Source organism: Lonchura striata, chromosome 3, assembly GCF_046129695.1.
Source record: "Lonchura striata isolate bLonStr1 chromosome 3, bLonStr1.mat, whole genome shotgun sequence".
Taxonomy (NCBI): domain Eukaryota; kingdom Metazoa; phylum Chordata; class Aves; order Passeriformes; family Estrildidae; genus Lonchura; species Lonchura striata.
In genome coordinates this window covers 98,641,486-98,654,555 of record NC_134605.1, presented here as the reverse complement: position 1 = coordinate 98,654,555, position 13,070 = coordinate 98,641,486, and the positions used below count along the sequence as shown (strand labels likewise).

The 13,070-nt window shown below is 35.4% G+C and overlaps 1 protein-coding gene across 4 annotated transcripts in view; it reads right to left on the bottom strand.

The window, feature by feature from the left end:
* Positions 1 to 13,070, bottom strand: part of ASAP2 (ArfGAP with SH3 domain, ankyrin repeat and PH domain 2) — an 82,836-nt gene that overhangs the window by 45,872 nt on the left and 23,894 nt on the right. For all 4 annotated transcript variants that reach the window (XM_021525431.2, XM_077782418.1, XM_021525433.2 and 1 more), the window contains 2 exons: positions 5,470 to 5,544; positions 3,875 to 3,924 (listed from right to left, as the gene is read on the bottom strand). In XM_021525431.2, coding sequence (XP_021381106.2) covers positions 3,875 to 3,924; positions 5,470 to 5,544 — 125 coding nt within the window. The remainder of the gene's footprint in view (positions 1 to 3,874; positions 3,925 to 5,469; positions 5,545 to 13,070) is intronic.

The window sequence follows — 13,070 nt, the reverse complement described above, 5'->3', positions numbered from 1 at the left end:
AGTCCAACACAGCTCTCCCAAAGGACACAGACCAGTCCCGCTGTGCTGCTCTGGTGGCTGGCAGCATCTCCCAGCTCTTATGTGGGAAGCAACAACTGTAACTGAGGTCCCATCAGAAATGCACTGCTTTAAGGCTTTAAAAACATTTAAAAATGTTTATGGCTCCAACTAACTCATGTAAATGGCTGATGGTGAGAAAAGATAAATTGTTCATGAATACCATCTCAGGATAGTCCCAATTTTTGACTGAAGTAGGTTTGCATGAAGCTATAGGTTATTTGCTCCTCCTACTACTTTACACAAGAACAGTGCCAGGGCACAGAGAAATAGGGATCCAGCTTCCCTCCTTACTTCACCTAAGGTGATCCTTAGGAAAATAGTCTGAGAAGTTAGGTGGCTACAGGGCAGAGGAGGTGCATTGTAATCAACAATGATGGATGGTGATCCAAGAGCATCAGAATGGATCTTAACATCTCTCTCCCAAACAAGAACTAGATACATGGAAATTTTTAAATACACTTAATTATATAAAGAGGCTGAATCTCAAAAATTGTTATGGGAATAAAGCAAAGCAGATGCCATTTTTAAATTAACTTTTTTTCTTTACAAATATGTCACACTTTGGTATATTTGCACCCGAGAGGTTATCACAAAGGTGCAAGGAAGAAAGATGAGATAGTGTGATAAATAAGTTTAAAATTTTTCCTTATAAAGACAGCAATCAATATAAAAACTGTCACTTCCCAACAGACTACAAAAATACCCCTTCTTTATCTGGCACGTAGCTTCACAGGTCTGTACTTGTGACTAGGAAATGCAGATGAACAATATGATATTAAGCATATGATACAGAGGCATGTGCAGAAAAAAAGCAGCCTAGCAGCCTTGAGTAGTTTGTTAACCAAAATGGAAAAATAAAAGAAAGAAAAAAAAAGGTGGTAAGAATTTTAAAGAGTTATTCACATATAAGAAGAAATATCACTGGAAAAGATAGCTCACTAAGCACATACCTAGAATTGGTTTTAGGCACAATCCAAACAAGGAGTTATCTAATGTAACAGACTGAAGAAGGCTGAGCAAACCTCTGGCTATCAGCACCGACAGCCACCATTCTACTCTGGCAACACAAGCTGCAGGTGAGACTGAGGTTACCTCTCCAGATTCCTTTGTTCTTTTTATTAAAGCGGAGAGAATGAAGATACAACAACAAACCCCCCAAAATTTGCAATTAAGACTTCTTGAGGTGATTCTGCATCCACCCACTGCTACAGATGATCAAAACACACAGTTATAAGGAAGTTTAGATCCATTCAAGACAGAATGAAAAGTTATTTTCTTAAGAAACCTCAGCAGCATGTATATATAATAGCAACCCAGAGAAGCCTCACTGTTTTCCTATGTCAGAAAATTAGTATGAGAAAAAAAACTGACCTGAACAAATCCAAGCTCAAATTAATATTCTCACACTAAATTGAAAATCACATCATTAAAATTCCTATCTCTGGTTTTTAAAGACAAACGCTCCATAATGAGAGGTCATAACATCTCAATTTATCTGGGAACTGATCTTATGTACAAGAGGTCTGACAAATCCCACAGTCCTACTGCAGGGGCAGGGATGTTATGGAAGTTCCAAGACTGAATTTAACTCAACAAAACCATGCAAAACTGGTCTGCACATCGGTATAAGCAACACAGCTTGCACCAAAAAACAATACTCCCTGATTGCCAACCTTATGCTGTGAAAAGTCATTTCCACTGTTGTAGAACAGCCTACCAAAAAAAGCAAATAAAGAGCAGCCCATTATTTGAAAGAATTGTCTTGTACACGGAATTCCCAGGCTTCACATCTGGAGTCTCAAGCAGATGATCCTTTGGTCTTCAAAGTCAAGGAGTCCAACAGATTTGACTAAGAGCTTAAAACCTCAAAATATTGATGTGGAGCTTTCATCTAACCACTTTAAAAAATACAGCACTCAGTAATTGTATCAGCCCACCACTTAGAGATACCAAAAAAATTGTTCATGGATCTGAAAAAATTTCCTGATGCATGTGTGCTACCTTCAACTTTTGCATGTTGAATAACCTGACATGTAAATAGCTTAGAAATGAGCATTGTCAAGTAGGTCTGCTTCATTTGTTAAAAAATCTTGCAGAAAGTAGAGATAACTGCAAGTGGAAAAAGGAAACCCATTTCAGATCAAACCCAAAGTGTCTTACTTGAAAGCAAAGTCATAAAAAAGGTTTGCTAAAGGATTGCCAATTGAAAGAAAAAGAAAAAAATCTCATTATATCATACAAACAGCAGTGGATTCAATGCCACAGACAGAAAACAAAGTCCACATCACATTTTCAGGTCCTGAATGACACAGCACACAAAATAACATTTCCAACATGTCCATAACCTCAAATTAAAATCCCCAAATATACAAATACATTTTCTAAGGGGATTTCTTACTTCTCAAGTACTTAACTAAATTAAATAACAACTGAAAGTATTTCCAGTATATCTGACTGAAATGCCAGCTCTGAACAAACTGATGATCAAGTACAAATCTTTACATCACTTCAACACACTCATCCTAGTGAGTATTAGATCAAAAAATCCTAAAAGCACTAGAGATCCTGGTCCAGTAGTAACATTCCTCTTGGTGTATGTCCCAGCAGTGCACAAATTTATTTTAAATTCTGAATACAAACTTTGTGGGTTGTCAGTATGAATAGTCACACACAAGTAAACAAGTTTTCAGATCCAGCAATCAAGCAGTGTGAGACAACAGCAGACCAAATTATAGGACTATTCTTTGAGGCCTGTCCTCAGAGACCAACTACTGCCATAGGCAATCATTAGAAATCTTAAATACTTCAATAGCCAATAACTGGTATGGCACCAAATGAGACTGCTCACCGGTGTCAGGAACATAAAACACTGGAGCCAACACAATCGTCTATGGATTTAGAGTGTCAGACTAGAGGTTTATCTCAGTATTTCAGAATGTCTTTTTATGAAAATCCAGCTATAGCTAGGCAGTTTCAAAAATTAAAAGCTACACAGGTCTTCCTCACAATTTGATGCTAGAAAGCATAACATTGTTATGCACAAAAGGAATAATGAAATTTAGCTAACTGGTTGCTTTTGTGGGTAAACGAGCTACAGGAATAGTTTTTGAAGACTTCAGACAGACTAAGTGGGCACCAGAGAATCATTATAACTTTTTGCAATTTAAAAAAATACATAAATGGTGCTAGAATTTCAGCCAGTCTAGTTGGCTGTGGATCTGCAAGTTATTTATGTTAAATAGTGTCGTCAAATGTGATTCTTCTGTATCTGTATCATCAGAGATGGTCTGATGCAAAGCAGCATTATTTCAGAAGAACAAAGATACTGTACATGTGACACAAAACTGATAGACAATCCAAGTAATACGGTAATGTGGAATAAAACTCACTACAAAATTCTACTTCAGAGACTGTCAGCTGTACTGCTACAACTGACCTGGCCAACCCTGGAAAGAACTGTCCCTGATGTAGGACACTGAATCATTTGAGATTTACTAGGAACCAGAATAAATTGTGTTTGATATTAGGTGTTGAGCTTTGTTGACTCATTCCGTTTATTCAGCTAAAGTTCCATTTTTTATAAACTTATTTTATAGCTGTTTGAACAGTGTATCTGGTAACTTCAAACAAGTGGCTTATGCTAAGTAGGGTTAGATCCACAACATAAGACACAACTCACAAGGCTCAGATAGGTGTACATCCACTTCTAGTACATGCTGCACCTGCTGAGAGCATCCAACCTCATAATGAAGAAATAACCTCTACAGATTTCAGTTACATTTCCCTTTTAAATAAAAGTTTAAAAGATACATACACTTTTGTTTCGTAGTCCTTCCAAGCTTTATCAAAGGGTTTTTTCAGGTCCTGTCAAGAAAAGAGAAAAAATAACAGCCAACTATTTACATGAAAAATACTGTGGATCTAACAATGAAGACACACCTTGGCCACTTGCAATGCCTACTAGAATAAGGGACTTCACTCTTTCTTCTAAGGATTGTCCAAAAGTAATCTTGCACATAGAAAAATCAATCTTGTAAAGAGAATTAATACACTCATGTTTTTAAAAGCATCTAACGGATGCTCTTTACTATGATTTTTACAGCTCCATTTTACTCGTTAAAAGTTATAACATCATGTTATCCCAAGACCACACAATGCAATTAATCAAAGTAACTACTTTCTCATCATTTTGTCTCTGGCTCTACTGGAAAAAAGCCCCTGTCCTGAGGCTGTGGTATAGCTTTGGCTAGGAACTAGATTCACCACACTGAAGTTTGAAAAAAATCAATTTTCCACTGACTTAATTGGAACAGTATAGACTTTATGACTCAGCATAACTAATTCCGTGAGAATTCTGAATTACTTATATTCCAAATTCCTTTATCTTCTTTCCTTTAAATATGGTAATTTAGATAAAATTATCTTAACAAGTTGTAAAGTTATTTCACTGATGTCTAAAAATTCAAGAGCTGAAATTTTGACGAAGTTCAAGAGAACAGACAACTTCAACTATCAGACACTGGAAAAACTTTGCAACTAGGAACTAATTCTTACATGTTAATTAATTATTGAGACAATTATTAAATTAACTGAAGAAACGTTTGATTATATTCTCAAGGCAGTGGGGAAACAGTGTATCGTAGTAAATGTATTCTGACATAGAGAAGAACACAAATTAAATGTGGTAAGCAAACAACACAAAGATAATAAGTCTATCTTATTAAATAATCTATTTATCCTCCAGTAATTTACAGAAACCAATTTTAGTCTATGTACATATTTTCCTCCTTCCTTCGATGTCCTAGAACAATAGCTGCCAGTCACTTCCTGTTTGCTCACCAGTAAACAAAGCAAAAGCCAAGCAAGTTCGGTTGCCATAGGCTCTGAAATTTATCATAAACATATCATCATCTGAGTCTTATGTTGCTGTTATTTCAAATAGAAAATGTCCTTGGGGCATAAACAAATAGATTTCAGCTTTTTTAAGAAAAATCCTATGCTCATACAGTCATCTGATTGTTTCTTAATAGTTCCAGGTAAGTTTAGAATGCTAAATTATTATAATCCTTTAAAATACAGTACTACCCTTAATTCAACTAAGTAAATATCTGAATCTTACACCTCTTTCTCTGCTTATCTTCTGTATCTCAGGCCTGCTTTTAAAGCTTCTCAAATGTTGTTTTGTATACACACTCAAGAACTTGTGGTATGTGAATCCACAAACAGAAGGGATGACTTGATTCACAACAAAAAACCCAAAAAAACCCCACCAAAATCCCCCAAAGTCTTGTTTATTGAGCTAATATGTTACTTGAGTATCCTACGCCTTCCAACATGTAATAGTACACTTGCTAAAGGTATCTATTGTACCAACAACAATCCTATACATTAATAGGAGGAAAGACATACCCCTTTAACTCCTTTCAGGTCTCCCTTCAGCAAACTGTCCAGTGGAAAAGTGATTATGTTGTTCATATTCTGAATCTGTAACAAGACAATTACACCAGATCAGTTAATATATTTAGGCATAGACATAAACTGTCTTAATACACACATTTCAGAAAGTTTCACAAGGAAATTTTACATATTATTTTCCTGTCCCTGCCCTATGGACACGTTTATCAGCACAGCCAGTAATCAAAGATGAAAGCAACGCGAGTTAATTAAACTTCACTCTGGAAACAGTATAACCCAAACCAGCAGGAAATCTCCAGAATTATTGCTGATTATAAATATCTCATCTAACAATGTCTGCAAAATAAGATCACTATTTTTTACATTGCCTTATTTCCTCATTTAAATTATATGAAAACAAGTTTATAATTTTTAGCAGTGATTATTTTAAGTTCATGAGCATATTTTATATTAACCTTGTTTACTTTCCAGCATCTTCAGACCTATTCCATAAAGCATATTTGCTACTCTCCCAATACATAGCATTTTACTGTGACAGAAGTTATAAAGACAAAGTATGCTGGCCTGTAAAATAAGTACCATTCCAATATTTTCCATTTGTTTTAAAAAGCAATACATCTGCCTTATTTGTCCCATGTAAACTTTGAGACAAGAATTTAATTATGTCATTAGTATCTAAGTAATTCAAGAGAAAAGAAGTACTTCAATAAGATAAAAATTATTTCAAATTAAGACAGTGGTAAAATAATAATGGTTTTTGTTAAGTACCTGTATGATAATATTTTAGTAAGTTAAAAGAACAAAGAAAGACTGTAAGAATAAGCAGCTAGGAAAAGATTGTATATCAACTCCTTTATGATTCAAAGAAAACATTCAAGGTATGGATCGTAGGCAAAGAGTTTAAACTGTAACTATTCAAAAGGATTGGTTGCTCTGAGGAGCAAAATACAAAATATTTTAGAATAAGACAAAGAGAAAAAAAAATAGAATAACTTTTGCAGCAGTTCAGCAAAAGTTGCCCTTGGATGAGTTACTTCTTTCTTGGTATTTTATGCTGTTATTTTAAAATGCAATTTTAAAAGAAGCTCTGAAATCTCTACGTGAATGTTCAAATTACAGAAAAAACTTTGCATCATGTAGGAACAAATGCTTTTATTTCTTCAGGAATAATGTCAGGGACATCAAAGTCCCCTTTAGTGTAACCCATCCAGAGATGAAAGAATACTAAAATTTCAAGGAAAAAATATTTCCAATTATGGAAGCTTCAGTCTCCCCAGAATTGTATAATACAAAATATTATCACCCTGTAGTTACCTGGTGGCCTCACTGGAACAGAGTCCGTGATATGTAACAGCTTCTGTTAAAACAAACCAGCAAAGCCCCACTGTCCCCAGCTTTCCTCCTCAAACAAACTACCTTATTGCATTTGCTTGAAGTTTCAGCCACCAGTCAAAATGAACCTTCATCAGTTTTAAAGGTTACACAGACTGTGTCTACATGGAAAAGCTAAAGAAATACAGAAAGTCTGGTCTTTCAAACTCTTAACACAAATCATATTTTCCCTCCTCCACCCTACGTTTTCTCCTTCCCAACAAGCTGCAGGACCCAACCACAGCCCTTCAGAATCAACAAGTTATATTTCAGCTCTTTATTGCGGTTGTTTTTTTAAAGTACTTGCTGTAAAAATTGAATGAGCAACATGTACACATGCCTAGCTGGCAGTGCTGGAAACAATCCACCTCCTAAGTCCTTAGCAGTACTATCACATGCACATAACAACACAACCATTCTAAAAGGTAATAAAATTATATGTCACAAATACAGGAGATAAGTGAAAAGGTTTAGACTGCACAACACCTACATAAAAGACCCCCAAAAATTCTACAAGCGCACATCCAGAATGGTTCTTCAGGTGGGAAAGAGGTCTCTTTCAAGATATCTTCTCACACAAAGCTTTATACTTTTTTATTCTATTTTATGAGTATGATGTAGTCAAATGTCTAACTTAAGGATTAATACTTTCATAGCCTCCATTTAATTATTCTTCAAATTCAGTAACAGGAATAAAGAACAAAGCATTTTTCAACAGCAGACTCAAGGTGACTGATTTTTCTTTAAGTCATAAAAAAATAAACCATCTGAAGTATTATCCCAAACATACTCATGTAAACATCAATTAGACTCCAAAATAGTTAAGGATATTTGCTAGAATTTCACACCATGAGGTCTGGAGTCCAAAGAAACTTTAAAAAAAAAAAAAAACACAGGAGAAAAGCTCTACATTCTTTTTAAAAGTTTAGAGAAAGTTTGCCTATTCAAATTAATTCCTTCTGTGTGCCATCACCTGTACATTACCATCAGTCTATTATATTTCCTATGCTCCTATTCTATTTGTAACAAAAGTAAACATACATAATGCATGAACTTGTCATTCTTAACCCAGTTAGATGAATCATGCTCCCTCATATTTATAAGTCAGCAAGCAATATACAGATGAAAGTTCTTACATGTTTTTCCCCTCTTTCTTGAGAAGTGTAAGCTGAACTATCTAAAAATATAGACCCATTTTTGGCATGCAGAGAAGCACTAATATGCTGCAGGTCCTACTCTGTGCAGAGTACAGGGAGCTAGAACATATGCAATGGACTCTACATTTTGACTCTACATTTATGTTTTAAAATGTGCTTTAAAAAAAAATAAACAAAGGTGCAAGAAAGCTTCACAGAAATTAAAGTCATCCTGTCTCAGAGAAACACTAGCAAATTCCACATGGTTAAAAATAAAGAAAGGAAAAAAAAAAAAGTAGTTGACCTCGTTTCCACTTCCAACTTTGCTGCTTTGGCACTTGCAGTTTTCCTGACAGTTTCCAACAAGACAGAGTAAAAAATTAAAACTTCCTAAGTTGAAGAAGGCTCGGAGAAGAAGAACTGGCAGGGGAGAGAACATATAAACAAAACACATAGCTACCAGAAGTGTTGGTAGAAGCAACAAGCAAGCTAGCATTTGTAAAGGGGAAAGATGTTCAAGTGGTTTAAGGGCCTATGGTTAAACATTTAAATTCACTGTTTGCCAGCCCTCCTGATAATTTTAACATAAAGCTCTTTTCCATAAGAGCTTTCTGTACTGGTGCCCGCAGTACTTCTGTAGGTTTTGTTTATTAAATCCAAGCAAGAAGGGAAAAAAGCCTTTTCAGTATACTTCAGAAGTCCAATACTTTTCTTAACATGCAGAACTTAAAGTTTTTTCAGTTTAAACTAAAATTCAGGCAGTTGAGCAGTATATGTCTCCTTTTGCCATTACTAAACCTTAGATGCAGTCCCTGTACTTGCCTGTGGGTTTCTCAACCTTCAGTGTGCTTGTGTGTGTGCAGGTGATGGCAGTAATGCCTGCTGAAAAATCATTGTTTAAATTATTTTCTTTTTTTTTTATGGCAAGTTCTATTGGATTTAACAGTTTCCAATAATTTTCCTAGTGACATGGGCTTTAGCAGAACAAGGCCAATCAATATAGCAGGCAGAAAGTGGAAATCAGAGCATTCACTACAGATAAAACGTTGTTTGTCTGAACTTTAAGGTTTAGCATCTACCCCCAAGACTTCAGAAAAATGTGCAACAAAGACGGGCAGCACAAACTTTCATCTTTGCACTGTGCCTTCCCCTCACACACATGGACACAACATTGCCCTTCCTCTGTCCTCACCCCCTTTCCCCCACAGCACAGGTGTGGCTGAGCTGAGACATCACCCACCACCCATTATGCCACGAAGAAAACGCCTCCAGCACAACAGCAGCTGAGCACCACTAAGGATCCACATGCAGCTGCTGGCACAGCTGCCTAGAAAAATGCCTTCACACAAGATACCAAGTGTTGCCACCATGAACTACTTAGGATCAGCCCCATTATTAGCACCAATATGCAAACTTCTCTATTAGGAAGTATTTCACAGGAAATCTGAAAAGCATAAAATGAAGAGCTGCAAAAGAAAAGGAAGGAAGAGGTTTGTGGTTATTCTAGCCCTTCTTCCTTGCCAGTGGAGAACTCCAGAGTGCACATTTTCTAACCTAGGTTGAAAGACCTAAGTGGTAGGCTTCTATCACTTTATCTGGGACATTTCACCTAATATTTTCAGAGTGAGATTTCATTTATATGCAATTTATTATTTTCCTCCTCCGCAATCAGAGCTATCTGTGGAGCAAACATTCTTCCAAACTTTCTTCATAATCCTACCTATTGAAGCCCTAATCATGTTTTATTACTGTCCTCTGAATTTCCTCCAGTTGGATCAATACCCTTTGGCAAAAAAATAAAAATTTGATTCCAGGTGAAGCTGAACCCATGCTGCTAAGGAGGAATTATTACATCTTGGTTTATATCTCTACAAGCATAAATCAAAGAGTACTCTAACTCACACTGTTAGCCAAGTTTTCCTCAAGTGTACTGGTGAAAAACTGAACACTCACAAGTTAAATCATTAAGCTCCATATATAATACTCCAATCTCAAATATGTATAACCTGTAGAGTTTTGTCATGGACTTCAGCAAGTGCTTCTAAACAAAAATACATTTGTGACAATTCAGTCATCAAACATTATAACACCTTGGTCTGAACACAGAAAATCCTAGGCATAAATTTTTCATGTTCATTTCACAATACAGAAAAGATAATTCTTTCAGTTTTGCTGTTACCTTTTACAGTTAAGCAGATATTCTCTCTCTTCTTATGTTTAAAAAAGTAAGTAAAGCAAGAGCATAAGGTCAGAAAAATACCACTGCTGTTCTTCCATTTTTCCTGACTAAAAACCCACAGATTATTCATAGAAAACAGAATCTCTTAGTTTCAGCTATCTTCCACAGAGTGGAAATATCAGATCCACTCCTCTCAATACAGCCTGTTTCATTAGCTTTAAATTTATATAAATGAAAAATAAAGGAAAAACAACAACAAATACAGAATGGTATTTGTTAAATAGCTAGTTCATCTTCACCCTTTTTAAGGAGTGCTGACAAAGACGCACAACTAGAGTTTATTTCTTCTCAGTGTAGTAATTTAATAGGATTTAAAGGAGAAAATACTTAATGTGCAAATAAATTGCAATGAGCCTTTCCTTGTCCTAATATTTTCCATGTTAAGACTCACTCCTTATCCCTTGACACTATACTTAATAAAGAATAGCAATTAACACTACAAGCAAGTACCATACAGACATAACCCACCTGGGAGCACTGCCTACTCTAGTGGGTGGTCCAAATCTATTAGGAATTAGTAACAAGGTTGCCATCAACAAGGAATATTGTGCTTGCCACAAAATGTATTATGTTATCTCTGAAAATGGCCTCTAGTATTTTCAGATCTTTCACTACCAAAAAGACAAACTGATTGCTCAATCTTCTTAAAAAACAGAAGTTGAAAAAAAAAGTTTAAGTTGATAGCAGAGCTTTGGCAAGAGAAAATAATTGCACAGTACATATCACAAAGTGATCCAAATAATGCAAACTGGGGTAGAATGACTAAAATAAGTGGTTACAAGGATCTTGTACACAGTAAATATAAATTCATTTCTTGAAGATGAATTTATAAAACCCTTCAAAAGTGAAGAAAAACTACAAAGGTTGGGGTGGCGTTTTTTAAATTTTATTCAGTATTTGAAAGTGTACACATAAAAGCAGCATAGCAAACTTGTATAAACTTCAAGACCTAAACTTTAACTTGAGTAGTAAGTATACAGGTTTTAGGATTAAAACAAAAAAAACTTCAGCTGTTACTGAAATACTTTAAAACACTGATGTCTTGAAAAGGCCATAACAACTTCAAAGTCTTTTGGGAAACTTTTAAAAATATTAGGGAAAACAAGCACCTGAAACTCCAGTTAAAGGAGAACAACTTTATAATGGCTTTCCTCTATCTTACTAAGGACAACTTTAAGGAAAATCTGAGTGCAGAAGGACTCTAGAGCTACAGCTCTAAATGCCATCCAGGCCAAGAGCTGACAGAACACATCAGCTTCTAGAAACAAAAGTAAAATATATGACAAAGCAAAACTTGACAGTAGCCCTAAAGCTTTGCCAGTGTTAATAGCTTTGGCATCTGTTCCAGTCTGAACATGTCCTCTCACTTCCTTGCACATTTCCCATCCACTTCAGTTAAAATCTTCTGTGGAAATTCAGCACTCTGTGAAACTCCAGAGATAGGTCTATTTAAAGAATACTTTTCAGAATGTTTTTTCAACAGCAGCAGATTGTATGGCCCTGGCAAAATTTTTGATGAAAACATTTACAACCAAAACATGTGGAGTGCTACAAGGAAACACCAGAGGAGAGGCATGTTTTTAATATCATGTTGAAAGCATTCAGAGTTGGATATGTCACCTCATTGTGAGAATGCATATATGGCTATGACTTTAATAAAACACACCCTAAATTATTTCCAATTACTGTACAAAACTTTTTATACTGGTCAATACTCTTTTAACCTTCTAGAAAACTAGACCTCAAACACTGAATTGATGAACAGATTTTCAAAATGACCAGTTACTAAAAATTTATTCTAGTGGCATTAACTTCTAATAGGCAAGGCTATATAAAGCTGTATTTTTTCATTATTTTAAATTTCTTTTTCATAAATATGGCATTTACAAGGAATAATTAAGTTCACACCTTTTTTTCATTTGTATTTCTTTCTGGAGGAAACTATTTTCCTATTAAGACACCAAATTCAAGGACCATTAGGTTTCCTTTGCTAGTCAGGAAAAAAACAAAAAGCTTCAAACCTCAACAATATGAGGCATCTTAGCAAGGAGCAGAGCTTTACAGAGACTTGTTCTTCACCAGACAGTATTAAAGAGAGAAGGTGTCTATGCTACTCCAATATCAAAAAAAAAAATAAAATTACATTCATGTCTGTGCAAAATTACCCTTCCCTTCAAAAACAGAGAAAATAAGAACCACAAACTGAGAGAAACTACATACTTAGCTACTCTCTTATAACATATCCTCTTCTTATAGACACAAACTGAAGCAAAAGGACATAGCTGCTACTAAAAAAACCCCACCACTACCCAGCAAAACGAACTACAAATTTTCCTTGGAGAAGACACACAAAACACTTAGGCAGATAACAAAAGGTAACAAAAACATGCATTCCAACTACCCATAGATACTTATTTTGTTTTGCTTTTTTTTCTTTCCAAAGTGTGGAAGAAAATTTATTCTTGTCAGAAACATTTTGCAAAGATTGTTGTTTCTGGTTTTAAGAGCACAAATAGCTAAGATTTTTGGAAAAAAAGTAACACCACCTAGCTTTCAGAAGTATTCTTGAAATGCAATACATTGAAAGATTTTTCTGGGGAGGGGGTGTAGCTTTTAGCAGATTGCTTTTTAAAACCACTTAAACATTACATTTCCCAGATCCATTTGCCTAATGAATTCATCATACTGCAATTAATATATGATAGAGAGGGGGTTTTAGTCAACAGAAGATATCAATTAGAAGACCCATTCCATTTTCCTTTCTGCAGGAGCTGCCTGACTCTGTACGAGAGACTTGGGATAACTGACTCACACTGAATCAGGATGCCTCTTCTGATACATAATCTCAG